This window comes from Gallinula chloropus (assembly GCF_964237585.1).
Source record: "Gallinula chloropus genome assembly, chromosome: 1".
Lineage (NCBI taxonomy): Eukaryota > Metazoa > Chordata > Aves > Gruiformes > Rallidae > Gallinula > Gallinula chloropus.
The window spans coordinates 132353681-132367501 of record NC_140085.1 but is presented as its reverse complement, the minus strand read 5'-3'; the positions used below and the strand labels follow the sequence as shown (position 1 = coordinate 132367501).

The 13821-nt window shown below is 42.8% G+C and overlaps 1 protein-coding gene across 1 annotated transcript; it reads right to left on the bottom strand.

Annotated features, from left to right (window-relative positions):
* Positions 1-4277: 4277 nt before the first annotated feature.
* PIGA (phosphatidylinositol glycan anchor biosynthesis class A) lies at positions 4278-10586 on the bottom strand (the record flags this gene model as incomplete). The annotated part of the gene is made up of 5 exons (XM_084279666.1): positions 4278-4607; positions 6493-6699; positions 7959-8091; positions 9226-9358; positions 9896-10586. The coding sequence occupies 5 exons, from the start codon at positions 10584-10586 to the stop codon at positions 4278-4280; spliced, it is 1494 nt and encodes a 497-aa protein (XP_084135792.1).
* Positions 10587-13821: the final 3235 nt, after the last annotated feature.

Below are 13821 nucleotides of genomic sequence, written 5' to 3'. Positions count from 1 at the left end.
GATGCAATTCCATCGATAGGCTGGAGTGAACAAGTCAGCACCCCCCTCCCAGAAAAAAACATCTCTTATTGAGAATTCCTGCAGGATGCCCAAACTGCTTCATGAATCACTCTAGCTTTCAACTAGCATAATCCCTTAACTGTTAAATCAAAATATGTATATAAAAAAATACTAATCCTTCAACCAGCAAGATAATGTTTATATATCCTTAAACTACAAACCTGCAAGGAATAAGCACAAAATGCAATCCACCTTAGAAGACAGCTCTTCTTCACTAAAGTTCAACTTAACTTTAGCCAACACTGAGAAATGTCAGATCTGACATGAAGAATTTGGCAAGGAAATAAAGACTGAAGGGATCTTCTTCAAAGAAAGTAAGAGAGGTATCGGTCTATTCTTACTCTAGACACTTTTGAATTACAGCAGTGATTTCTAATGTCTATAGTTGAGAGTTTGAATGTCAAATAAACTCAAAGACAATTCAGAAAAAAAACCCCAGTAGACAGTAAGCCTTTTTCTGGAAGAGATCAGAACAAAGAGCACCTAGCTATTTCTTTTCTATCCGTTTGATCTAATAAATGACAGTACTTCCCATACAAGCCTTGCCTCAATTTTGCACTCTTAGGTCATCACACTTACAACACTCCTGCTTTTAAAAAGGGATGCACATAGTGAATATAGTGACTCACCAGTTGCTCTCTGGGATCCATCTCACCCGCCACCCATTGCACCACGTAAGGTCTGGTTATCTAACCTGCTGCTGCTGCCTGAGCAGGAAGGCAGTAAATTCCAGCAGGCAATTAATTTCCCCTCCTCTGCCTCCAACGCCCATCCTAGCAGGGGGTTACACCTTCTCTAGATGGCATCGGTCCCTCCTGCTTCAACCACCAGCTTATAGAACGAGCATGCACTAGGCAACCAGTTTATGCATGGCTGAACTTCAATGAAACCCGCACAAATACCATCTCCAGCTTCACACCAGTGTTGAAGCAAGTCAGAATCTGAAAAAAATCCAGTCTACCTGGTACATTTAAAGGAAAAATGCTTAATTTCAGTACAGTAGCAAACTCAGAAGTACAACCACATCTTGCCTTTAGTGTTGTCCACCTTTTATGTCAATGATCAATTAGGAAAAAACTGTGGAAGTTAATGGACTAGAGTGTCATGAAAAATGTACAGCAAACACGATGAGAGTAGTTTCATGATAACAAATCAAAGACTAGAAATATTTAAATATGTAATATTAAAATATTTAAATATATTTTTTAATTTTAAAAAGTTTGTAAAAGCCTTTTCTTGTGAGATTGATTGTTCCTTTATCTACTTACATTGTCTGTATTTCACCAGAGCATCAAAAAGATGCACTTTTACAATTATTTGATTATAGGCCTAAGCACATATGAAAAAAGGACTAACACAGATAAATAAATATCAAAAGGGGAAAAATAAGTTTATTTTAAAAAGATGCAGAAAACTTGACCACAAAAATAAGTACATTACAGTGTATTTACCTTCTTACAAGTCTAACCACATCCACTAAAACACAATCCGAAGGACGAACCTTACATTCATACTTGACTTGATACTTGTTCGGGTTTAACACACAACTTTCAGTTACCAGCACGCTGTCTGTACCTTAAATCACAGTGTCTGTATATAATGTATTGGAAACACAATTTCTCCTTGTGCCTGTGGGATGGAATTTCATTTCAAATAAATGGTCCCTTCTATGAAAGAGGAAGGGTGGGGGGAAATGTCCTACGTAAAAGGTTTTTGGATGCTGACTCTATACAAGCCATTACTCAGTGTCACTCTCTCTTTGGTAATGTTTCTGAGTACTTCACAAGGATCAAATGTTACCTACAACTGAAACATTTCAAATAGGTATTTTATTCCTCTCTAAATACAATTGTTATATTTATTTTTTTATTATTGTGATTACTTTGTTACAACTTTTTCATTTCACCCACTGTTGCTTTTTAAAACTGTAAATGACTCACTGACATAATCCCTTACTTCACTGCACAAGGCCAGTAAGTTAATCAGTCCTGCAAAGAGTTATACACAATACAAGTTGCATTGAGAAACAGTGTAATTCCAGTTAAACCAGTTAGGGATTAGATTTTTGTGGAAGCTTGTGCAGAATGCTTTTTAATTATCACCTTTCTCATAAGGAGTCCAACCACCAGTGATAGGAAGCAGCAATATGGAGTGTATTTCCATACTTTCTTGTTGCATGTCCCCACATATTAATTAAAAGTATCCATTCTTTATGGTAGGGTAAGCTAACTTGTAGATAAACTGTAAACTTATCTTGTAAACAAGAGTATAACAAGGTTTTATTACATTATTTGTCAGTACACAATGTTCCACAAAAGAAAAGACAGAACTGTTTTGAATGGACTTTCGCAAAACTGCTGAAAATCTATGTGTGTGTGTGTAGATGTTGCAGGAAACCAAAAAGAAATAAACCAGAATCAGCAAATTATTTTTAAATATGTATATATAACATTTCCCTGGAATGATAATCAGTATTTTAAAATGTTGTTATAAACTGGAATGCTTGAGGGTGGTGAAAAAGTAACTTTGAGAAGTAAACTACTACTTTAATTCCACCCATTTATCCATAGTCTGTGTGGCACCGCTTTAGCTGACCTCCACTTTTAATGCAGAGCTTGAAAAATTCAAATTGTAATGCAAGGCATACTGTACATTACATATCAAAGGCTAAAAATACTAGTAAAAGAAAATAGACTCTGTGTATGGCGTTTATTTCACGTTGCCTTTCTGTGTTTCATGAAAACACGCTCAGTGAAATTATAAAATGTCAGGCATGAGGGTAACCAGGTCTCTAGACAACCAAGATGATCTTGACAGAAGTTGTGTTTTAAATACTGCCCTTCAAGGGTTTGGAAACAGTATTTTCATATTGCACAGTTTCAATATTAATACAATGTCCAACACTACATAATACTCGGAGTGATAAAAACATAAGATCTTTCGTTGTCAGTGTTGTTGAAAAAAAACTAACTAGTGCATCAGGTGAGGATAAGTTTTAGAGGTGTTTGACAGGAACAAATGCCTCCCCTCACAGGCTGGCACGCGTGCCACCTACTGTCCCAGGTATACATTACTTGGGGCTGCTAACAGATGCGAGGAGGAACCTTTTTGTTCGGTTGCTGTTTTTTCTCTTTTGTTTTTTTTTTCCCCTTCTCCTTGAAAAACATACCTATTGATTACTTCCATTTAAAGGCTACCTTCCCAAGGCTTCACTTGCAGTACCTGCCTGACAGTGTCTCTGACATAATCTAGGTGAAATCACGCACAGTAAACACCATCCCTCCCAGAGATGGACTGAAATGCCATTTTGGTCATATGTAAGGGGAAGGAAAAATAAACTAAAAAAAAAAAAGGGTGGGGGTGGAGGGTGGGAGGGGAGAGAGAGTGAGCAAGCAAGCACCATGGTGCTTGTTAAGCCCTTCAGAGATTTCTCTCTCTCTCTCGCGCACACACTCGTGTGTTACTCCACAGCACACACGTGTTACTTCACGCTTTGGCATAGTCTGCTGGAGAAGTTATCAGGCCTGAGCTGTTTCTGAAGGCTGTGTTATCTCTAAAGAACGTGATTTCTTCACCTATGTGCTTTAAAAAGAAAAAAACCCAACATAAGCTTTACATTGCTTTCACACACGTTAAGTGGACAAATTTAGCACCTCTGAGAATATAAAAAATTCATTATGGAGTTTTGATTTAGCAACAGGATGATCCAGTTTTACCAATGACAAACAAAGTAACAAGGCTAGGCAGGCAAAAACACTGTCACTGGGACACAACTGCTAGAACTAAGTTTGAAATTTCCATGGTAATAGACTTCCTGACTAATTTCAAGTGTCATTTTCATCCGAGGAGAGAAAAGGTGTGTCTTATTGGATGTTAATAAAACACTTTTAAATAGCTCTCAAAGTAAAAATCACAGTAAGTACCAGGAATTAGCAGGTTCTAAAAAGCTAATAGCTTTTATGTTTTGCTTTCCCAAATACCACTAGTAATATTCAAGTTGTTGAAAAAAAATCTTGTATTTTTGTCTCAAAAGGCTTTTGACACATACAAAACCCCACGTTCTCCTCCCAGCTTTAAGTGCAAAAGTGATGCCCATAAGTTTGCATGAATCCAAAACTAAATTTAAAACACAATCCTAAATTGAGGTAGCACGTTTAACTGAGTTTCTTTCCAAGAACCTCAGAAAGAAACTGAGAACATTAAGAGCAATGTCTCTGTCAGCAAACATTAAAACCTTTAGTGACTGATGGGTTCTTTCCTCTCCTCTCCATCTGAACATCTGAGGAGCTCTGAAGTTCTTTAACTTTTCTTTTTTTCCCCAAAAAATTCCGTTTAGTCCAAGCACCTGTGGCATGTGGTCCTGTGGCATCTACTGCAACATCAATAATGGAATCTGGAGTCATCCACCTCAGAAATGCCAAGAAAAGGAAGTTTAGTACAGCAAAAAGAGCAAAAATATACCCAGTGACTGGGCCACAGTGAGACATTAGTCTGTTGAGTCGCCCATCCATCGGTAAAACCACTTCATCTGCAACCCTGTCGTACACCTAAAAGGAGAAGAGACAGAAAATAAGATCTTCTACCTTAAAACTCAGGTAGTACTTTGTTGTTAAGGGGCAACATAAGTGGTCTAGTCCTAACCACTAGACAGGACAAATATTACTCAAAAAAAAAGTTTTGCAGATTTAAAATGCCGATTTATGATCACTCTTCTAGAAATTCCATTGATTTACTGAAGGAGAAAAAGTAATGTTCTTTTTTTTTTGACAGACCTCGAGCATATGGCATTAAATAGGAAGGGTGCACAATTCATCTCTCCTGTATATAGAGAGCGTTAGGGGGTTTTGAATGAATTGAATGGGATCTACTCTCCTATTCACACCAGTCATAGGAAAAGAGTCTGGACATGCAACTACAAGATTTTCAATGGAACAACGGGTGCATAGGTGCCAGCATAGATGAGCTGGCAGGTTTCCAAATCTCTGTATTTGAACAATCAAGCAGGTAATAAGAGATTACTGATTTTAAGAAACACCAGCAATTCTTAGTGAAATTCTTAAAATACAATTAAAGTGAAAAGCAAATACTTGCTACTAGTGACTTAACATACATATTAAACATAACCTACAAAATTATACATAGTTTCATAGAACAGAAACATAAATACCCACTACACACAACTCAGAAGGCGGCTTAAAGAATAGGGTTTTTTTTTCCTTGAGAGCAAAACAGAATTCCTCCTACGGGCAACTTAACAATGAGTTAGCAAACAACTGCCTTTTATACAACATGCACATTCCATGCATACTTCTTCCCACTATACTAACAATTTCCTGCACAGAGTTTTGTTTGTGTGGGTTTTTTTCTGTTTTGTTTCGGGTTTTTTTAAGGAAGTGCTATAAAGCATACTGAAATGTAAACCAACTTCTTTAAATGCTTTTGAATTGAAATGTTAATTGAAATGTTACAGTGACAAAACCATCAAACAAAGCATACTGGAAAACACTAAACCAGTTGCACGTAATACTTCGAGGAGACTTGTGAGATATAGGTATCTATATCTATCTGTCTCCAAGTACACTCCAGTGTAATTAAGAGGCATGTGATTCAGCTACTCTCTTGCTTACATTGGGTCTGCAGTCAAAATGACAGATCTCCACAGGCGTTTATAACATTATTCCAGTGTTGCAGTTTTATGTAGCTGGGTGCTGGGAGAGAAGGGGGTGCTGCAGAGATGGCTGCTGTGAGAAGCAGCTAGGAGGTCTCTGCAGGCCCCAGACTGTAAACATCAGTCAATCCAAGGCCGGAGTTGCTGCTGACCAGGGCCGAGCCAGTCAGTGATGGTCACAGCGCCTCTGTGAATCACATATTGGACAGAAAATCCTGCGACATCCAGTTAACCTTCTTCACTGACGGCAGAGTTTGTACACTGAAGCATGACTCTAATTCCTCAAATACAATTTCAAAAGCGTGATACTTCATTACATCCATAACTTACATAAATTCAGCTATGATCAGCCTGCTGGCATTAAACTACCTCGTACAATTTTAAAACCCCTTGTTAGCATGTGGCTGACCAAACTTCATCATGGAGTCTTTTTCCTCTTCATACATCTTATACTGCATGTTTTCCAGAAAAGTCACTTAATGTGAAGATTGGAAAACTCCAGTAGAAATGAAACTAAAGACCTAGGCTGTTCTTCAGAGTATTTATCCACAGTTATGGCATGAAAAAATGCAACCAGAAAAGAAACCAACACCTAACTAGGGGTGTATTTGGGGGAAGAAGTACTTTCTAAACCTTTTTAAACCATGTTATATTCTGACAGGAAACACACTGAAAGATTACATAGACATGTACATAGTAATGCTTCCCAAAGGCAGCTGTTTCAGAAACATATTTTAAGAGAATTTAAAAGAGGTTATACATACTTTTTCAGTTCTCTCTGCTACATTCCTCCATGTATAAAAAGTCTTTACTTTATTATGAACAGCTTCTGGAGACGGTAGTATTCCTGATCTGAGCTGGGCAATGGCTTTTTCTAATCCATCACACAAAGACTTCACCGAAGGTTCACATAAAATAATGAGATTTTCTGGAAGCACCTCAGGAATCCCACCAACTCTTGTACTCACCACCTTGAAAGAAACAGAAGAAATAGCACATATCTCGCGTAACAGTGGAATTGAGTGGTGTCAGGGCTATTACACTGTTGAGGCGCAGCACTTAAGAAGAGTGGGAAAAATAAACGCAATGAGCAGTTACCACGAAGGCAAAGATTGATACCATGCTTTAGGAATTTTACCTGTATGCAAACTAAAGGTCTAGGCCCTAGAAAATATCTAGCATAGCTGATTGCCTTTAAGAGTGTTCAGAGTGATTCTCTGGGAGCACGATAAAACACAAGACTTGTCTCATAAACCACTCATTAGACCATCTTCCCTAAAGGTGTTTGCCACTGTACGTAACTAAATCTGTGCAACCAGATTTTGAGCTTCCTCTCCTGAGTCCTTCATCAAAACTACTTACTTTTTACTTGGAGAGGACCGTTTTAACACACCCACCTTCAGTTTATGCTTTCCAGTCTACTGAACATTTACAAGAATTTCTTTAGAAGTTCAGTAAGCTTAACCTGAATTAGTATTTTTAAAGGGAAATCAGAAACTCACATTATGCTATCATCTTTATGAAGGTTCCTTTTATTTTCTATACTTCTTGTATATTAGATACTCTTACCAGTCTGTCATTTAAAAAAAGCTTTGGATTTTAATGAGAGAAACTAAGCTTTTTACAGCTGTTTAACGTTTTTTTTTTCCATTTGTCAATCTCTAAACAACCTAGAAGGAGCTTTTACCATTTTCTCTCTCTTCAGCTCCTATCCTGAATCCCTGCATGGTAAGGTGAATATAAGAAAATCAATTTCAGTTCTTGGTGTAGAAAGAAAAGATTTCTAGTACAACGGTTTAGTCCGGCAATTCAACATGCCCAACCGACCAGCTGCCCATGCTCATGAGCCATTTTTCTGCAGCTCCTCTTAAAATAGTATTCAAGTAAACCTTCAGGAATATCAACTACCCCAAAACTCTGTAAAGGAGTACATACAAAACAGCATTGTGGAGAGGCAGCCTGGGCAGTTCAAGGAACTGAGTTAGCAGATCTATATGTTATTCCCAGTTCTGCTCAAGTTTCTTCTGGGAGCTTAAGCAGCTTCGGCTAACCCTTCTGTCTCAGCTTCCAGGTGATCTGTAAATGGGGATAATATTTGCTCACCTTTGTAAAGACAGAGCCTTAAGTGAAATAAAATGTTACATGAGCATATTTTAAAATGGATATATGCATTATAGATAGCAGTTGCTTTTCTTTGGTTTGTTTTTTGGTTGTCTTTTTTTTTACATACCTGTAAACCACAGCTTGCTGCTTCCACAATTGCCATACAGAAGGCCTCAGTGAGGGAAGTGTTGAGAAAAATGTGCCCCTGGACTAGAACATTTCTAACATCCTGGTGTTCCAAGGCTCCTAGGAGACGTACCCTGCACATAAGGAAAAATTAAAAATAATTACAATATATATATAAACACTAGATTTGGACTGTAATAATGCTGTATAGTGTTAGACATATTCTGAAAAATGTATCAATGCTTCCCATTTACACAGCAAGAGAAAGACCACAAACACCTTTTCTCTACTTTTTTCCACCAGTGAAGAAACAGAAGACTCTGCTTCTTATTTTCCCATTAAAAGAAACTGCTGAGAAAGAAGGTTGCTCTTTTTGCTTTAATAACAACTGCCTTCAAAACATTGCTACTGACTTTTCCAGTTCTGTAAGAGAACATGGTTTCATGCAGTTAATTAGATTTGTCATCCTTTCTTTGTTTAGGTATATTATCTGAATTTTCAATGTGAGGTCTCATTTACCTCCAAGTGTGTGAGTGGAGGGGTCAGATTTAGGATACAGTGATCTAGACCTATTAAACTCTTGTTTTGAAGAGATGCTGGGAAACAGAAGAGGGAAAAATAAGAATGATACTAGCAAACAATTTTATCAGAGGAATTGCTGACTGAAGTACAGAATGGGCAACCAAAAACAGGAAATGGGAAATTAAGAACCTTGTCCTTGCTACATAAAACTAACTTGGAACAAGAAAACTGCAAAGAAATACATGTGTATCACAGGAACATTTTCTCAACACTGTAGCCCCAGGGAACATGTTTGTAGCACCACAAGAACACATACTAGATAAGCACTACCCTGAAGAGTTTCATACTGAAATAATGAAATTAATTACTCTAGCAGTTGTTCTCGCAAGCAGCAGTGACACGAACCAGCTGCCTAACACCTTCTGCCATATGTTAACAGGTGATCCAAGCATCACAGTGTCAGAGAGGAATATGATCTATGTCAAAGTCAGATTTCTCTGACTCGAGTGAAGGTTCACTCAGGGCCTATCTCTATGAATTAACTGGTGGGTTCATCGTCCAACTCCGTGAGTATTCAGTTAGCGTTTGGTCTATCTGCCTTGCCTTCGACAGCTGCCATCTACTCCAGCCTCATGTTCTTGCGGTGGGTTGTTTTGAGGGGGAGAAAGGCAGGCAGAAAGGATGCTGCTGTTATCTTCCCCACCCCCAAAGTACGTTGAAGGGACATAGATACTCATAGAACAAACCTGTCATGTAGCTGGTATCTTTCCCGGACTTCTTCCAGTACGATGCGTTTTGGTCCTTCTCCTCCAACCAAGAAATGTAACTCTGGGTATTTCTGACAGAGCTCCGGAATGATACCACTAAGCAAATCTATACCTGGAAGTGGAAAATTTAGAGCAAACCTATGGTATTTGACTTTAGACCTTATCACACATGGAGTTACACCAGCAGGCTACATCAAGGGAAGAAAAAAAAAAGTCTCTGGAGCCAGTTAGGCTGCTGAACACAAAATTCTGAAAGAAGACAAATCGTGATCTATTAGAAATCAAATATGGAATAAAATCACTTAGGTTGCTGTTGCTTGGTTAAATAAAAAAGTTAAAACATTTCTAACAGAATGCATAATTAGGACCTAAACCATATCCCAAATATAAGCAAAACCTTCCATTTTACAAATTTCAATATCTTCAATATTACAAAAGCAATGCACCTCTGAACCCAGCATAGAGAATGAAACGTTTGTTTCTTCTTGAATGCAGGGACACAAAAGCTCAGAACCATCACCTTACAACTCCTGTTTAAAACCTGATCCATACCACAGGTACAGTGTAACTTGTACCTAACCACAACCTGTTTTACCATGCCTTAAAGAAAAATATAACCAAAATAAACTTACGTTTCAACCCCCATTACCTTTTCTGTAAACAAGCCTGCTGACAACAACAATTGTTATTGTACTGTCATCCCTCCTTGATGGGTCTGGAGTGAAGTCGGTGGGATCAACAGCGTTGGGGATGACAGAGACTATGCGAGGGTCCAAAGCTGCTCTCAGCACCGTGTTCTCCTTACTTGTGTAGGAGACACAGATGATGTGGTTCGTGTCACACAGGGACACGGTCAGAAGTTTGTTGGTAAGCACGGAGCTGACATCCGCAAACCCAAAGAGGGAGTGGTCTGTGAACACCGTCCGCAGCCCCATGGTCTTGGCGTGGAAGAGGGCGTCGTGGGCCATGGCGGAGAAGGAGCTGTGGGCATGAACGACGGTGACCCTCTCCCGTACGAATATGTACCTGAGCAAGGGCAGGCTGTGGAAGAGCGTCGTCGCCGTGGACTGGTTGTACATGACCTTCAGGGGCAAGTAGTAGACTTTGAGTCCGTTGGTGAGGTAGCGGACGCCTTTCCGATGGCCATAGGCGTGGGTGACCACCAGGACCTTGTGGCCCCGCTCGATGAGGCACTGTGACAGCTGGTACACGTGGCTCTCCACGCCCCCCATGTTGGGGTAGAAGAAGTCCGACACCATGCAGACACTGTGCGGCCCCCTCGCCGAGCCCCTGGCCGCCATCCCGGCCCCGCTCCTGCCGGGGGAACCACAAGGCGCCATCACTCGCCGGCGGCCGCCCGCGAGGACCCGCGGGCCCTTCGCTGCCGCCGGGCCCTTCCATCCCTCCCGTGCAGGCCGCACCGCGGCCCCCGCCAGCGCCAGCAACGCGCACCGAGGGGCGGCCGCCGCGGGCCCTTTAAGAGGGCGATCACCCCGGCAACGGGCGGCCGCCTTGAGGGAGCGGGGAGGTAATGGCGGGAGGGAGGGAGGGAATGGAGGGGGGGGGAAGGGGGCGTGCGTCCGCGCGCGCGCGCGTGCACGTACCTGCCGGCCGCCAGCGCTCCCCGGGCGCTTCCCGGCCCTCTCCCATTTCCGGGCACGGCCGCCCCGTCACTACGGCAACCGCACGACTATTTCCCTCCCCCCCCCCCTCCCCACTCCCCGGGAAGCTCAGCGCTCCCGCCTCCAGCCTGTGGCGGCCAGTCGCCGCCAGACGCTGCCTCACGCGGGAAAGGAATCAGCCAATCGAGGCGGCCGGGGGAAATGGCGCGTGAGGAGTGACGCGTGACAGCAGCGGGTCGGGCCGGGTCATACGGGCGCCGGGCTGTTGCGGGAAAGGGAGGGGAGCGGAGGGGAGGGCGGGCCTCCTGCCGGTGCCGCAGCCGTGCGCCCGGGCCCCTGACAGCGCTGCGTCTGCTCTCCCGCAGCAGCGCTGGTCTCGCCCTGGTGACGAGCCCGCCGCGGCCCGTTGCTGTCATAACAAAGCGCTTGTACGCGCGCAGAAAGGCGGCGCGAGCTGCGCGCTGGGCAGCTTTAACGGCCTTAACGGCCCCCAGGCGCTGCCGCGCCCCCGTGGAGAAGCAGCATCTCTGGCCCTCGGCCTGGCTCAGCCGCAGCCCAACTGCCGGGGCGCTGCCCAGCAGCGCCGCTCGCGCCGCCCGAATGGAAATGGCACCGCCGCGGGTTTATAGGCGGCCCTGGCGCTCGGGCTCTGCGGCCTGTGCCGGGTCTTCTCAAGGAGCTTTGCAGTGAGCTGGCAGCAGCTCCGGCCCGACTGCTGCCCAGTGCCAAGGAGGATGCTGCCTCACCAGGCTAGGGCTGTGCATGCCTGTCCCCTGTCTTAAAACTGGGCAGCTACTGCTCGCCAAGGTTTCTGAGACTAATTCTGTCAGTTTCTGTTCTGCCACCGCTCCTACGCAAACACATGTCTTGTGAGTGAGGGTACAAACTGACCTGTGCTGCGGTGCTAGCTGGGTGCCTGGTTAGGGCAAAGCTTGGACAGGCATGGTTTGGAGGCGCTGATCCCAAGAAGGAAATCAAGGGTTTGAAGGGCATGAAAGATGTTAGTGTGCTGAATAAAAATACCCACTGCTCATCGTTTGAATTTTCCTCATTTGTTCAAAAAGGTGAGACTAGTATTGGCAAATCTGATTTCATCATTAGGTGCTCCTCCCAGGTGGTAAGAACCTGAATTTCAGGATGAGAAGATGAGGCCAGAAGGCAGGAGGCTTTTCACTCGCATAGGGATCCTGCTGTGAGAGTAAAAGAGACAGGGGACCAAGAGGCCATAGGCATCTGTGTTCTCAGAAGCAACTACAGCCTGAGTGTAAAGCAGTTGCCATAAATTCCAATGCCAGGAGGAAAAGCAAAGCGCTTAAAGGTCCTCAGTTGCAGCATCCAATGATGTGATCCCTGGTAAATGACCATGGTGACCTCCTTCAGTGTCAGGCTGCCCTGAAGAATCAAGCTGTACTAGTCATTCCAGTTTTAGTTGTCAGAAAACCAATGCTTATGGCTTTAACTCTCAGAATATTTTTTATTTATTTTTTTAAGACTAGTTCTTGTGTGCTGCCTAGAGAAGTTGCAATTCTTGGTAGGCAAGCTTAAGAAATCCAAAGAGAAATTGTAACTGAGACACAACACAGCATAACATAACATCTCTTCACTGAAAGAACTGGGATTTGATGTGTTCCATAAGCAGATGCTGACCAACCACCATGCAAACGCAGAGTACAGGCACTGACCTACAAAACCTTCCACAGGACAGATCCACTTCATCTCAGAAAACTGAATGTCACAGAAGTTGTGATTTTTTTTTTTTGTCTCTCTACGTTTACTGGGGCTTTGGAGAGGACCTGGCACATTTCCCTGGCTGGCCAGAGGTTCAGAACGTCTTTCTGAAGTGGGTCAGGAAAAGTGTTGCAGTCAAGCCTGACTGCCTTTAACCCAGCATGTTAGCTTTGGTGATCTGGCATCCCTGTTCTTCACTAAACATGTCCAGCTGTGGTTAACATCATACCTGTCAGTAGTCCAGCTCAATTCCCCTATATCAGCAGCTTCCTCCATTGTCATGTTCCAACAACTGAAAAATTTGGCTACCAAGTAGCCTGGGAAACACCTTAATGGAAAGGAAAGGACCCTTTGCTGGTGTGAAGTTGGCAAAGGTGCTGCAAAGTTTTCTGTCCATGGCCGGTTCCCAAGGATGGGGTACTCCACACTTTTTGCTGGTTGTGTTGTGTTGTTTATTCATAAAATTATTGCTTCTGGGCAGATCCAGAGTCTGTCCTGCCCTGATCTGAGGCGAAGTTTTTTGGAAGGAACCAGCAGCTGAAGATAAAATGCAAATTTCTTCCTTTCTAAGAGCCAGAACTCAGTGCACTTACTCCCTCACTTAAAGCACACACAAGGTCAGAGCAAGACTGTGGAACTTGTAAAGTAGAGTAAGGACGTTAAACCAGTGACAGCAGAGTAATTACTGCTTCCAAACCTGGTCCTCAAATAGTCCCTAAAGCACCCCCATAAATTGATTTAATGGACAGGGAAGATGCAGGAGACTTAGAGACTAGTGTTTTTGTTCTGGTAGCAGATGCTGTCAAGGAGACCACCTCGGTGTTCTTAAAAATTACAGAAAACTTTCTGCTGGGTACTTTGCTCTATCATCTCCCTCAGCGCCTCCTCTCAGGCTGAATTTGCTACCCTGTCCCCAGCCTCCTGGACGATGTTGCTTCTATCGCATGTCTGTCTTGAGGAAAAACTATTGGTTTGCCAAAGTGGCTTTGCTGTGGACAATAAACTGGTAAATTAAGATAACGCATAATTTACACTTACTATGCCTAAAGCATGCACACTTATTATTTCAAAACATTAGTAATTGCCAAAAACAAGCGATCAGTTGTTCACAAAGTAGGTCACAACAGAGTTGCAAAGCAGTGCTGCTCCAGAGCCTGTGACCCTGGCGAGGGAGCCATAGTGCTCCTGGAAGAGAGATCTCATGACATGGGAAAGTGTTGTGGGG